This window comes from Mandrillus leucophaeus, unplaced genomic scaffold (genome assembly GCF_000951045.1).
Source record: "Mandrillus leucophaeus isolate KB7577 unplaced genomic scaffold, Mleu.le_1.0 Scaffold46, whole genome shotgun sequence".
Taxonomy (NCBI): Eukaryota; Metazoa; Chordata; class Mammalia; order Primates; family Cercopithecidae; genus Mandrillus; species Mandrillus leucophaeus.
Window position 1 is genome coordinate 2,425,285 of NW_012104920.1, and position 14,284 is coordinate 2,439,568.

The 14,284-nt window shown below is 40.4% G+C and overlaps 1 protein-coding gene across 3 annotated transcripts in view; it reads left to right on the top strand.

Moving 5' to 3' along the window:
- The window catches only part of KIAA0753 (KIAA0753 ortholog), a 65,506-nt gene that overhangs the window by 11,348 nt on the left and 39,874 nt on the right, over positions 1-14,284 (top strand). For 2 of the 3 annotated variants that reach the window (XM_011994648.1, XM_011994649.1), the window contains exons 3-7: positions 708-1,332; positions 4,613-4,719; positions 5,918-5,980; positions 6,433-6,648; positions 8,615-8,825. In XM_011994648.1, coding sequence (XP_011850038.1) covers positions 708-1,332; positions 4,613-4,719; positions 5,918-5,980; positions 6,433-6,648; positions 8,615-8,825 — 1,222 coding nt within the window. Of the gene's footprint in view, positions 1-707; positions 1,333-4,612; positions 4,720-5,800; positions 5,883-5,917; positions 5,981-6,432; positions 6,649-8,614; positions 8,826-14,284 lie in introns of all 3 variants that reach the window. The other variant, XM_011994650.1, reaches the window with a different exon arrangement.

The window sequence follows — 14,284 nt, forward strand, 5'->3', positions numbered from 1 at the left end:
ACTGGAACAATCTAAATGTTTAATAATAACATTATAGTTAAGCATGAAAAGACCATTCATTGATTTTAGAAAATGCAACAACGACAAATAAAAACTGTAGGGATATGGAAACATGCTTATGTTTAAGTGCAAAATGAAACAAAACTTGTATTTATTATGAGGAAAACTGACAAAAACTTGAGCCTGTGTAAGAAAGCATAAGTAGACTGTTTCAAGTGAGGTACACTTAGGGGCAGGGTAAAAGATGGATCCAGCCACCAAATGAAGTCTCAGGAAGGCTTATGAAGAAGTATTATCAGATGGCTTGGGTCTATCCATGGAACAAATTTTAAGAAAGCTCCAGTGGGTTATATTGGTCACTTGCTGGGGCCTGACATTTTGAAATAGGACAGAAGTCCATAACTGGGAAATTGAAGGACTTAGTGGTTGCTGCTTGAAACTTTCTGGGTCGACTTTTAGAAGTGGGTCCCAGTATGACATTAGTAAACAGAAGGATAATAGTATGGGACTGGATGATTGTAGGATAGAACCAGGGGTATGTGATGAACCCAAGGGTGTAGGAGAGTGGCTGTGTCTATCAGTAAAATAGAAAAATGCCTCTTAGCACTAATGATCTGAGGGCGAAATTTTAGAAATTTGGTTATAGACATGTACCAACTGTGCAGTATGGAATTTTTCTGATGTCTGCTTTTATTTGCTTCTTAAAGAACCAGCTGCAGTTTAATAGGAATGTTCCTACACATTCAAGCAACTTGGCAATCCGATATTCTTGCCCGCATGCCATTAGAATTGAAAAACTGAAGCACTCATACAATGAATCATACCATTGTAAAGATGCAGATTGTAGAGTTGGTCCTGACCTAGGCAGTTCTGTGTCATTTTCTGTCATATCAGAAGAGAGACTTAGTTATGCTGTCCACCTAGCCAGAAGAGATGTGAAACGCAGACAATTTGAAGAACATATAAAAGAACATCATCTCAGAAGTCAGCCTCAAAGCTCTCGGAAGTGTGGACATACTAAGTGTAAAATACCTGACCACAGGGTGGAAAGGAAGGAATCAAAGAGTCAAGCAGCCTGTCAGTGCAGCCACCAGCCGTCCAAAGTAGAAATCTCCAGCTCGGGTGCCAAGGTATACCTTTACTCATCTCATCCAGGCCAGTCAGATCTCACTGTGCCAAATTCACCACCCACCCGTGATCCGGGACTTCAGCCTCATCCCAGGACAGGTGACCACAAAAGCATAAGTGAACAGAAAAGCCTGCTAGAAGTCCAGCGACTCCAGAAAGAACTGAGCAGTTGTATCCACAGAATTGAAGAGGTAACGAAAAAAGGTGAGAAAAATTAGATTCTTTTCTTTGATTTAAGGCTGTGAGTATGGGGTAGTTTAAATGCATTCCTTGAGGACCGTTAACCCCTACAGCAGTTTCATTCCTTCCTTCTGTGAGTTGGTTCACTGGAGTGTGAGCACTCAGGACAAGACAGTTAGGCTTAGAGTTTGAACAGTGTCTTCCCCCAGCTCCTCTTTCCAGCGGAGGGACATGAAAGAACTTTTTCACTGTGGCTGCCCTTCGAATGTGCACTGACTGAGGGCCCAGCCTAGGAGGTGGCGTTAATGTTGGGTGAACCTTAGGTCTTCTGGGACCTGAGTGCAAATTATCCTATAATGTTTTCCCTCTTCTGGGAAAATTATTTTTCAGTTTGCTCAAAAAAAGAGCATAAAGTATTTATATTATAGGTAAAACCAGTTCTCACTTGGGCAGTATTTAGGTGAGTACACACCAGTGACAAGGGAAGTTGTGGGTATATGTGTAAAATGAGCACAGGGTAGGAAGGAAGAAGTTTAATCATCGTATATGGTTTTCTACAGTTCTGCAGTGTTCTCAGGGCCCTTGCATTTCCCTGCTGAGTAGAAGACTGGTTCCTCGTGGAGAATTTGGGGTTACCATAACTAACAAGTAGGGAATCAAGCCCAGCTTTCAGACTGCAAGGGGTATGGAGTTGAGCATCAAAAGAAACTGTTGCGCTAGGGCAGTACATAGTCTAGAATTATTTTTTGCATTTTCAATTTAATTTATGCATATGTACATATATGCATCTTATGTAAAGAATTTAAGGTACCTTAAGAAATACCTGTGATTGAATGAGATAAAACAAAAATGCACATGACGACATTGTGGCAAATGAAGCAAAAGGAAAGGAAAAGCATTTACTAGGGATGAGTCACAGATTTGCTTCCGAGCTTCCTAGGAGCCAGCTAAAGAGGGGACTTCAGTCACTTGGAGAATTTACAAAGTCTAAGACGGAAGAAAACAATTGTGTAAGGAAAACAGTGATTCCACATATTAAGGCCAGAAAGAAATTTCTCCTGCAGGTCTTCTTCAAGAGTGTGCTGTATAATATCATGAACAATTCAAAAACATTCCAGTATAAAAGTAACAGAAATGTTGTGGCTTGTTTCTCTTGACATTCCTTAGTGTCAGCCTGTGGCATGGCCCCCTGCACACTTTGGTTGAAGCCCTGCGAGCAGGGGAACAAAGCCACAAGGCCCACTGCTCCGGTGATCTGGCCTAATACCGGGGAGCTGTTAGAACGGTGATCTGGCCTAATACCGGGGAGCTGTTAGAACAGAGCTTTCAAAGCCTCTGTGGGGAAGGACTGGGTTGGTTTATTTTATTTACATACATTTTCAGTGTGTCATAAGTCAGTACTTTGTGAACTATAATAAAAATGTCACGGTAGTGGCAAACTGCTATGGAAACACGTAAATGTATGCTTTTAATTTCTGTACCTAACCTTTCATGGACGAATAATAGTTTGCGATGGCCCCTGGCTGCAGACCCCCTTTAAAGTAGCCCCGAAGGCCCATTTGTGCTTCCCAATGCTGCTTTGTAGATAGCTGCAAGCGCTGCATCAGAAATCGTCTGCAAGGAGCCTTCAAACCCCCCCACCTAAGCCCGTTCCATTTGTGTTCGTATAATATGTGAATCCGGATTTCCTCCCTACCATGCAGCCCAAACGAGATGAAAATAATTAGACATATAAGGTCTCATGAGACTGCATCTGTATGTACAACTTCTGACTTCAGATTTTTGCTTTCTTCAAAACAGCCTTATATTCTTTGCATTGTTTGATGTTTTAAAGAGTAAATATGAAAAATTTGAACTTATAAAATACACTTTTACTAATTGAAGATTCCCTTTTCTTTGATAATTGGACTATATTGGAGTTTTGTATAAGAATTTGTGTAAGTGTATTTGGAAACCACAGCATGGAAGGAAGAGATAGATTGCATCTCCTTCAGGCAGTTTTCCAGAAACAATTTCTTTGAACCAGTCTTTTGAAGATGTAGAGCACCAGTGTGTACAAGGGTATGTTTCCTGAGAAATGCATGAAGACTCTAGGCACTCAAATAATTTTAAGACTTGCTATCTTAATATGTTAGAGAAAGGACTTGTCTTTTGAAATCAAGATTAAGGCTGGGCATGGTGGCTCACACCTGTAATCCCAGCACTTTCGGAGGCTGAGGCAGGCGGATCACTTGAGGCCAGGAGTTTGAGACCAGCCTGGCCAACATGCCGAAACCCTGTCTCTACTAAAAATACAAAAATTAGCTGGGTGTGGTGGTGTGGACCTGTAATCCCAGCTACTGAGGAGGCTGAGGCATGAGAATCACTTGGCCCGGGAGGTGGAGGTTGCAGTGTGAGACTGGTAACAGTGTGAGACTCTGCCTCAGAAAGAAAAAGAAAACAAAAGATTATGATAAGATGCGATCTTAGTATCTTTTTTTTTTCTTCTTCTTCTCTTTTTTAAGACAGTCTCATTTTGTCACCCAGGCTAGAGTGTAGTGGCATAATCTGAGCTCACTACAACCTCCACCTCCTGGGTTCAGGCAATTCTCCTGCCTCAGCCTCCCGAGTAGCTGGGATTACAGGTGCACACCACCACACCTGGCTAATTTTTGTATTTTTAGTAGAGACAGGGTTTTGCCATGTTGGCCGGGCCGGCCTCGAACTCTTGACCTCAGGTGATCTGCCCGTCTCAGCCTCCCAAAGTGCTGGAATTACAGGGGTGAATCACCATGTCTGGCCGGAATTTCTCTTTTGAATTCAACATTTGATTATTCTCTATTAAACAGCAAAGAGTAAAGACCATGTTAAGTGTCTTTCAGGACATATTTAGTGGCTGATCAATAGGCATTTATTAATGTCTTCTTTACATTGTAAAACTAATCTTGCTAAACATAACAACAGGCCAATAAAAAGTTTTTGAAAAAATAGCAAGAATAACAGATTTTGGCTCAATATAAAGAATTTTAAAACAGTAAGAGTTGCCTCATAGTGAAATCGCTGTCCAGTGGGAATTCTGGCTGGAGGGGAGCTTGATGGATTAAATGTCTTCATATCCCTTCCATCTCTCAGTCAGTACACAGTACCAGTTACTGCTGGTTTCTTAGCTGATGAAAAATGAAATTTTGTGTTATGATAGCTTCATTTTTTTCTTAATAAAACCAGAGATCTTCAACTTTATTATTTCTGTAAGTAATCGAAGTCTTTCTAAGTTTTAATATATGGTTTATAATCCACTTTTGGGGAAAACTATTAATATTTTCAGGTAGACTAGAAGAAGCTTTGGATCCAGATGAAGAACGTCGAATCCGTGTCAGGAGACAGGAGCAAGCTGCTCGCTCTGCCCGAATGCTCTACATGCTCCAGCAGCAGGTGTGAAAAGTTCAGGGAGAAGCAGGGCAGTCAGCCTTGTGTACTGCTTCCTTAGAGAGTCTCCGTTTTCCTTTGGTCTCAGAAAGATGAGCACTGGAGTATCCCATATGAGTTCTGAGAGATTTGTGAGGCTCAATTTCCTGAACACATGGGCAAATAATTCTCATTCTTTTTGTAATCTGCGTGTGTGTGTGTGTGTGTGTGTGTGTGTGTGTGGGTGGGTGGGTGTGGCCAAACTCCTTAAACAATGGTTCTTGACTTTTTGAGGTCATAGACCTTTGAGAATCTATTAAAAGCCTCTCCTTCCCACCCCCAAGATGCTTATACGTTATATAGCACATATTTTTGCATAGGAAGTCAGGTGGATCAGTTACCCTGAACCCTTGGTCCTAGCTGTGGACCCCAGTCTTAGAGAAAAGGGACCTTGTTAGCTTCCCATCTATTTCATGTTTATAATGTATAGAAGTTTGTAATAGTAAATAATTTGGTAAACAGCAAAGAGTAAAGACCATGTTAAGTGTCTTTGAGGACACCTTTAGTGGCTGATACACAGGCATTTACATTCTTTACGTTGTGATGGATTTTAAAAAAGTGTTTGTTGTGACTTTCATGCCTTATACATTAGTAAGCCTTTTACTCATTTCTGGTCACTGAAGTCACATGTTAGCCTTATTGCTTGAACCAAAAACTGTACTTTTTCATTGAAAAGAGCATGCCTGAGTTAGGTTTTGCACTGTATTCTTTTGGGTTCTATTTTCAGTTCTTATTCTACACTGCTGCCATAGAGATTGCTCTAAAACATGAATCTTACCATGTCAGACCTCTGCTTAAAAGACTTTAGTGGCTCTCTGTAACTTAGAGGATGAAAGCTAAACTCTTCAGTGTGGGGTGTAAGACTTCACGATCCGGTCCGCCTGCGTTTCCAGAGTCACCTCCACCTTCACTCCTTCATGTTAAATTCCTATTATATTACACTGGGGACCAAGGGGTGAAGGTGAACACTGCCTATTTACCATCTTGAACTGGAAATCAGTAACTGTTTTTTGGGTACATGAATGAAGAGCCTTTTTTCATTTTCAAGTGACTTGAATTAATAATGGTTATATTTGGACAAGATGAGATATATCGATGTATCCTTTTCTACAAAAAAGATCCATGGAAAGGTATGAAGTTTTCTTTTTTCTCCTTTACAAAACAGGTAAAAGAAATCCAGGAAGAATTGGATAAATTGAGTCCACATAAAATTAAACACACTAAGAAGGTATGCTGCAATTAAATTATTTATTAAATTATTTATAAATTAAAAATATTTATAAATATGAATATTATAAATTACTTATAAATCACATTTCCCAGTGTTTTGTTAGTATTGTGTAGGGCCCTCTGCACTAATGTTATTTTCAGTACTTGTAGAAACCTGTTAGTGAGGGAGCGAGCACTTTAAATATTCTGAATATGGTTGCCTTCCAAGGAACAGGTTCTAAAAAATAGATTTTTATTTTTGTTGCTGCTGGTGTAAGAAATTGGGAATAGTAAGGAAAAGACTGTCACTGGAAAACTTTAAACTTTAAACTCACTTTACTATGAGAAAGTTTTCACAATAGAAAGCACTTTATACAGAAAGAAGACAGGCTATACATATTCTTAGAAGTTGGGTGATTGTTAGCAAGTTCTGAGTATGGAAATGACTTCTCTCATCTTGTTTATTACCAGTCATGGGCAATGTCTAAGCTGGCGGCTGCCCATCGAGGAGCCATTCGGGCCTTACAGATGTTTGTCACTCAGTTTACTGACCGAGGGGAGCATCCACTTCCTGCTCGGTATAGGGAACTGGGCAGCCTTATTCGCCAGCTTTCGCTTTGTTCTGCCAAGCTGGATGCGGACCCTTCTGTTCCTGATGTGGTTATAGATATTCTGCAACAAATTGAGGTATGGAATTGATTCCAATTTTTGTTAGAGGTGTATCGGAAGTAATGCTTACTATTACCTAGTTTCGTTAGGATTTATGGAGAATACAAGACAAAGCAATTACCTAGTGAATTAAAAGCTTTGCAGAGGGCAGAAGAAACACTTATTTTTATTTTGTTATTTTTACAGTCTAGTCTATGTTATCGTATTTCACTACTTCAAAAATTGGTGACTTGAATATAAAACATATAACAACTTTAAACCAGGTTCATTAACTAAACGGAATGTGCCATTCCCTGGCCCATGCCATTTGAGAAAAAAATGTATTAGCATAGAAAAGGAAACCAGTAAAGCATTCTTAGATTAGAATATCAGTGTTTAATTTAGATGGATTTTAGAAAAGAAGAAACACTTAAAGGTACAGTATATGGAATCAGAACCTTAAATCTTGTGATACAGCTAGAGAGTTCTAGAAATCACAACTGGCATGCATTAGACAGGAATTGATAGTGTTCTTACTCTTATATTTCTCTAGATAGATGAGATCACCTATAAATCAGCATGGACAAATCCAGTAAACTTTGTTTTGTTTCTTTTTTCACTGGTGACAAAGATATCTCAATTTTATAGCTCTCTGAAGTTTGCATGGTGGTACCATATAATTTTGCCATTTGAACCTGTCTATGGCAGTATGTTTTGCAATGGGTTTTACTGCTGTTGTACGGATTAAGCTTTTTTAGAAAAGCAAAAGTTGGAGAGATGACAGTTATTTTTCTTGAGAGCTAGAGATCAAATTCTGTCTTCTGACTCCCATGCTAGTATTAGTTCCCCTACGCCATATATTTTCATCCACAAATAGAAAGGTGATCTTTATGTTAGTGTGCTATAGTAAGTTGTTAGCTGTAGAAGAAAGGTGGATAGTGGAGAGAATTCTAGACTAAATGACACTCCGGTTCTACCACCATTAACCAGCTCTCGGTGGTCTGTAAGGCCCCTTCTGCCTTCACAGTTCCACTGTCAAGCAAATATGATTGTGATTTTCATTGGTTGCATTTGTGTATATAGAGCTCGCTGTGAGGAATGCTGTTGTCAAATGCAGACCTTAGAATTTCAGGCCGCATCTCAAGTCATGTGATGCTTTTTTAACATATCCATAAGAAACGTTTATTGGCCGAAATAACTTCATTTAGAGTACACATCTTCATAATCCTAGAAAGGATCTGAAGAGACTCTCTAGTCCCTCTCCTACATTGTGAGCTTGAATAAGAGTACCTTTAACATAATGTTTCTTCAACAGAATGTTTATCTCCCCTGCTTTTCAAAATGCAAGAAATGGGTTATTTTTCCTGTTGTGGCCCTACACCATCTCACGGTGTATTGTCTTACTATGTTACTATTCTCTGAACTAAATCTTCCTGACTGTGTTCGGTTGTCCTTAATCTGTACTGACCAGGTGGAGACTGGGCCCTGACTTCCCAGTAATGAATGGGTGGGAACTTATTAGAGGATATGCCTCTTTTTAGGAAGGTGAGACACAGATCTTCTACTCTTATTGACCTATTAAGTATTCTTTAGTTCATGAAAATGTATGTTAGATACAGTATGTGTGTCCACTTGAAAGACTATTTGAGTTTATGAGATTTTTGTTGATGATTAAAATGCTTTTGAAGCAGATGGGATAATGTTCTGAAGACTATTGTTAATTTCTAAAATGATGATCCTTTAAGATTTGGATGCCTTTAAAAGTAGTCATATTCATTATGTCTTTGCTATTGGCTTTAGTGAGCTACACATCTGAAAGTACTTGCAGAAATTGTTATTAATTAGATATCCTAAATAATAACGTTTTTTAAATTAAGATTATATTAACTGTTAGAGATAGCCGTTTAATAACACATTTCCCTGGAGTCCTTATTTTCAATTTTGTGATTAAAAGTCATACTTTTCTGAGATAAACTAAGAGAATAATTGATTGTTTTTGTGGCAGGCTTTGGAATCTCTCCTGGAAAAGAAACTATCACCAAAAAAGGTGAAAAAATGTTTCAGTGAAATTCGGAGCAGATTTCCTGTTGGTAGCCAAAAGGCCTTAGAGAGATGGCCAAGTATATCACCAAAGGGTGAGAGGAGGCCCCTCACAGCAAAGGGCACATGCCCACAGGAAACAAGTCAACCTTCCATGGCAAAGCAGCTTCTTGCCGGTATGTGTCTTAAAGTGTTTGTTGCAAGATATTTTATTCATTACAATTATCTGTGCTGTAACAGTTACTGCACTGAGGGGAAAGTCAGGATTTAGGACCTAGCCCACAACAGATGAACTTTAAGTAGGATCAGTAGATAGCAACCAAGATGCTCCCTCAGGCTGGAGGCTGGAATATTCTGTAGAGGAAAGTAACATTTCCTTTTGCTACATCATAGTGTTTGGGCTACCCAAGGCAAATTCCCATAGAGCTGGAAGTTAGAACCCTACTTTAAAAAAAAGTTTATTTATAATGATAGAGAGATATACACACACAGAGACACACACATACGTTTTATATATATATATATATATTTTTTTTTCCTCAGATAAGTTTTTGTTATTCTAAGAAGTGGAATTGTTAGGTGATACAGTATGCGCATTTAAACAGATACTGCCAACTTGCCCCTTAAAAGTGGGCACACATTTATGTCTTGACTAGCGGTGACATCAGTATGTATTTCCACTCATCTTCACCAAGTATGTTATATAAAAAAATTTTGAAAGCTTTCCAGTCTCAGTGGACAGTGGCATCTTCTTGTTTTCTGTTGCATTTCGTGATTCCTGGTGAGGGTTGTCGTTTCTTCACGTGCTCCTTAGCCGTGTTATTTCCTCTTCTGTAATTTGCCTGTTCATATTCTGTATCCATCTCCCTGCTCGGTTTTAAGTGTTTTGCTTATGGATGTGTATGTTAGGATACTGCATTTCGTTGGTCTGAGGTACACATTTGAATGCTCCTGAAATCATTATTAATTGATGACAACTTGTAGTTAATTGTAACAGTTTAAAATTGTAAACATTTTAAACATTTAAAAATTCCTGGTGAGGTATAAAATACTGATGTGTCTTATAATTGATGTTTTAGATTTGATGAAATATGGGACTTTGTTGGTTAACTCTTGTATTTCTCTAGATAGATGAGATCACCTATAAATAAGTATGGACAAATCCAGTAAACTTTGTTTTTTTTTTCTTTTTTCTTTTTTTAATTAAAGTAGAACATACAAGTTGGGGGCGGTGGCTCACACCTGTAAACCCAGCACTTTGGAAGGCCAAGGCAAGTGGATCGCTTGAGCCCAGGAGTTTGAGACCAGCCTGGGCAACATAAGTAGACCCTGTCTCTACAAAAAATGCAAAGGGTAGCCAGGAGTGGTGACTCACGCCTGTGATCCCAGCTACTTGGAAGGCTGACACAGGAGGATCACTTGAGCCTGGGAGGTGGAGGTTGCAGTGAGGTGAAATTGCACCACTGCACTTCAGCCTGAGTGACACATACAGATAGAAAAGTACACAAAATAATGTAGATTTATAGCTCAATTAATTACCAGAAAACAAAAACATCTGTATAACTGCTATCCAGGTCAAGGAATAGAACATTACCAGCATCTAAGAAGTTCCCCTTTGAGTTACCCCTTCCAATGTTTATCCTCTTCATTTTCCCCAGATTATTCTGATTTTTTTTTTTTTTTTGAAGTGGAGTCGCACTCTGTTGTCCAGGCTGGAGTGCAGTGATGCGATCTCGGCTCACTGCAACCTCTGCCTCCCGGGTTCAAGCAATTCTCCTGCCTAGCCTCCTGAGTAGCTGGGATTACAGGTGCGCACCACCATGCCCAGCTAATTTTTTTATTTTTAGTAGAGATGTGGTTTTACCATGTTGGCCAGGCTGGTCTTGAACTCCTGACCTCAAGTGATCCAGCTGCCTCAGCCTTCCGAAGTGCTGGGATTACAGGCGTGAGCCACAGCGCCTGGCCTATTATTGGAGTTTTTAATTGTTTTAGAGTTCTGTATTCAATCTACTTACATTTAATGAGATTAATGACATATTTGAACTTTTTTCTGCCTGATTTTGTTTCATTTGCCAAAGCTTTTTTCTTTGTTGTAATTTACTACATTAATCAAAATTTTATTTCATTTTTTCCTCATTGATTTGAAAGTTATATTTATCAGTCCAGAATTCAGTTGATTTATTTCTCAATCTGCCACTATTCTGTGGAACCTTAATAATTGAGTGTTCCACTTCTACCACAAGTGTAACTGTAAGAGACAGGAAAAAACAAACTGTTTTTCCTACTTACTTAAGACTGTCAATACTTCACCTCTGACACCAAATGTGTAGGGTTTTGCCACACCAAACAATTCTCCAGGGGACACCAACTGGGTATCCTGTAATTCAACTCAGTCCTGACACTGTCTCCCTGGAGTTAGAGTCAGATACCGCGGGTTAAGGTTCAGTCCCATAAGACAATCCAACTTCAGACACCAGTCACAAGTCCCAGGTTGTGACCTATGCTTCTGAGTGACAGGCTATAAAATTGGGGCTTCCTTGACCCCCTCCTGGGGTTTGCTAGGATGGCTCATAGAACTTAGAGAAACACTTTACTTATGTTTACCCATTTATCATAAAGGGTGTTATGGAAGATACAGATGAACAACCAGATGGAAGAGATGTGTAGGACAAAGTATAATATGTGGAAGGGCACAGAGCTTCCATGCCCTCTCCAGGGGAGCCACCCTCCAGGACCCCCCACATGTTCGCTATCCTGGGAGCTCCTCAAACCCTGCAGTTCTGGGATTTGTTTTTTTCTTTTTCTTTTTTTTTTTTTTTTTTTTTGAGACAGTCTCGCTCTTGTTGCCCAGGCTGGAGTGCAGTGGTGCGATCTCGGCTCACCGCAACCTCCGCCTCCCGAGTTCAAGTGATTCTCCTGCCTCAGCCTCCCGAGTAGCTGGGATTACAGGCATGTACCACCTTGCCTGGCTAATTTTATATTTTTAGTAGAGACAGGGTTTCTCCATGTTGGTCAGGCTGGTCTTGAACTCCCATCCTCAGGTGATCCACTCGCCTCGGCCTCCCAGAGTGCTGGGATTACAGGCATGAGCCACCGCACCCAGCTAGTTCTTGGCTTTTTATGGAGACTTCATCACATAGGCATGATCAATGATGAACTCAATCTCCAGCCCCTCTCCCCTTCCTGTAGGATGGAGGATGGGACTGGGAGTTCCAAGCTTCTAATCATGGCATGGTCTTTCTGGTGACCAGCTCCAAGAGTCACCTCATTAGAGAAAAACAAAAAAGAAAAATGCTTCCTTAGCCAGGAAATTCCAAGGGATAAGACCTCTGTGTCAGGTACTGGGGTTAAAGACGAAATATTAGGAAAAAAAGATGAACCTAGCGCCCCTATGCTAGGGAAATTAGAAGGGTTTTCGGAGCTCTGGGCCAGAAACTGGGCTCGAGACCAGATGTTTATTTTTTATTATATTACAATAAAAACCTAATTTGTTCATTTACTATTAGGTATTTATTCGCTTTAATGGGATGTTCGCTCTCCTTCGTTGGTAGGCAGGTAAAACTAATATAGTGTCTTCCTTCTAATTGAGAAGTCTGCCTTTGCCAGCCTTTCCCTTGAGGGTGGGTGTCAGATTTTTTTGTCCTTATATCCTCTATGATGAGCCCAGCATCTGCCACATAGTTAGGCACTTAAGTGCTTGTTGAAAGACTCTATGAAGAAATGTAATTGAATAAGAAAAGATTTCTGAGTAGCAAATCATAGTAACTTGAGTTCTGGGTGCTAGGGAGCTCATTTTGATAGACTGGAGGAAATGGAGAGAACATTCCAGGCCAGCACACAGAGAAGTGTTTGCTAAATGAGTTAGAAGATTTGAGGTGCTCATCAGCTGACTAGTGAAAAATGGAGACCAGTTTCAGAGAGAAGCTGGAAAACCTGCTAACCTAAAACTCATTACAGGAACAAATGTAGGAAAGCTGGGAGGCAGAGGGGGGAAATTTGGACCAAGGAGACCTAGATTCTAGTCCCACCTCTGCCAGTTTGTGAATCTGGGTTGACTTAATCTGTCTGAATCTTATTTATTTATTTATTTTGAGACATAGTCTTGCTTTGTCGCCCAGGCTGGAGTGCAGTGGCATGATCTCAGCTCACTGCAAACCCTGCCTCCTGAGTTCAAGCGGTTCTCCTGCCTCAGCCTCCGGAGTAGCTGGGATTATAGGCACGTTCCACCCTGCCTGGCTAATTTTTTGCATTTTTAGTAAAGATAGGGTTTTACCACGTTGGTTAGGCTGGTCTTGGACTCCTGACCTCAGGTGATCCACCTGCCTCGGCCTCCCAAAGTGCTGGGATTACAGGTGTGAGCCACTGCGCCCGGCCTGAATCTGAATTTTTTCATCTATAAAATGGGAAGGATAGTCTTTGTGTTTTGTGACTGACTTAGTTGTTGTAAGTGGCAAATTATCTAGTTGCTAAATGCTGTAAAAATCTAAGGTGGCATTTTTAGTTTTAATAATAGCACTAAGTTATTAAGAAAAGGCTAGATTATGTTAGGCATTTTCTAACTAAGGAAACAAATCTTTGGTGGCTATTTTAAAAGGAGTTTTGGGCCAGGTGCAGTGGCTCATGCCTGTAATCCCAGCACTCTGGGAGGCCGAGGCGGACAGATCACGAGGTCAGGAGATTGAGACCATCCTGGCTAACACGTGAAACCCCGTCTCTACTAAAAATACAGAAATTAGCCGGTATGGTGGCATGTGCCTGTAGTCCCAGCTACTGGGGAGACTGAGACAAGAGAATGGTGTGAACCCGAGAGGCGGGGGTTGCAGTGAGTCGAGATCGCACCACTGCACTCCAGCCTGGGCGACAGAGTGAGACTCTGTCTCAGAAAAAAACAAAGGAGTTTTGCGTGGCTATAGAGAAGTAAACTTCAGTTCTCTGGAAAATGTATTTATGGGGGACAGCTCTATGGTCCCTGACAAGGCAGAATGAATGGGACTTACGTGGGACCGAAAGCCAGAAGACTTGGCTCTGCCACTCCTTGGGAACCTTGAGTAAAACACTTAAGGTTTTGGTAGCCCTCCTAGTTTTATTTTATGTTTGTTGTTTTTTCTTGTTCTCTGGATTTCAGAAGGTTACATTTTCCTATTTCTGTCTTAGGTATCACTCTACCCAATTCTTCCATTCTGATTTCCTAAGGTCTTCTCTTCCCCACCCACCCCTGAAAAAATACCCTGGGGAGCCACTGGGATGGAAAACCCTCCCTGTGTACTCTTCATTTGGAATATACGCCTGAGCCTGATTTGATCAGCTATCTTGTGATTTACATCAGAGTTGGCTGGTGCAGTTTTTTCGCAGCTTCTGAACTGTTCTTGCATTGGTTGATTCCATTAGTGTAACTTGTCAGCGATGAGGATGGTGGCTCCCTTCCCACTACCAGCAGTGTCCTCAAACTCACTCCTAAAACTTATGCTGTGTTTACATGCTGATTTATGCAAATCATTACTGGAAAGGTATCAGGACCTACAGTCAGAGTTGCTTTGATGTATATAAGCTTGGGAGTTAAATAAATTACAGACCAAGGATTTTGGATTTTTTTTTTTTTTTTTTTTTTTTTTTTTTTTTTTGAGACAGTCTCGCT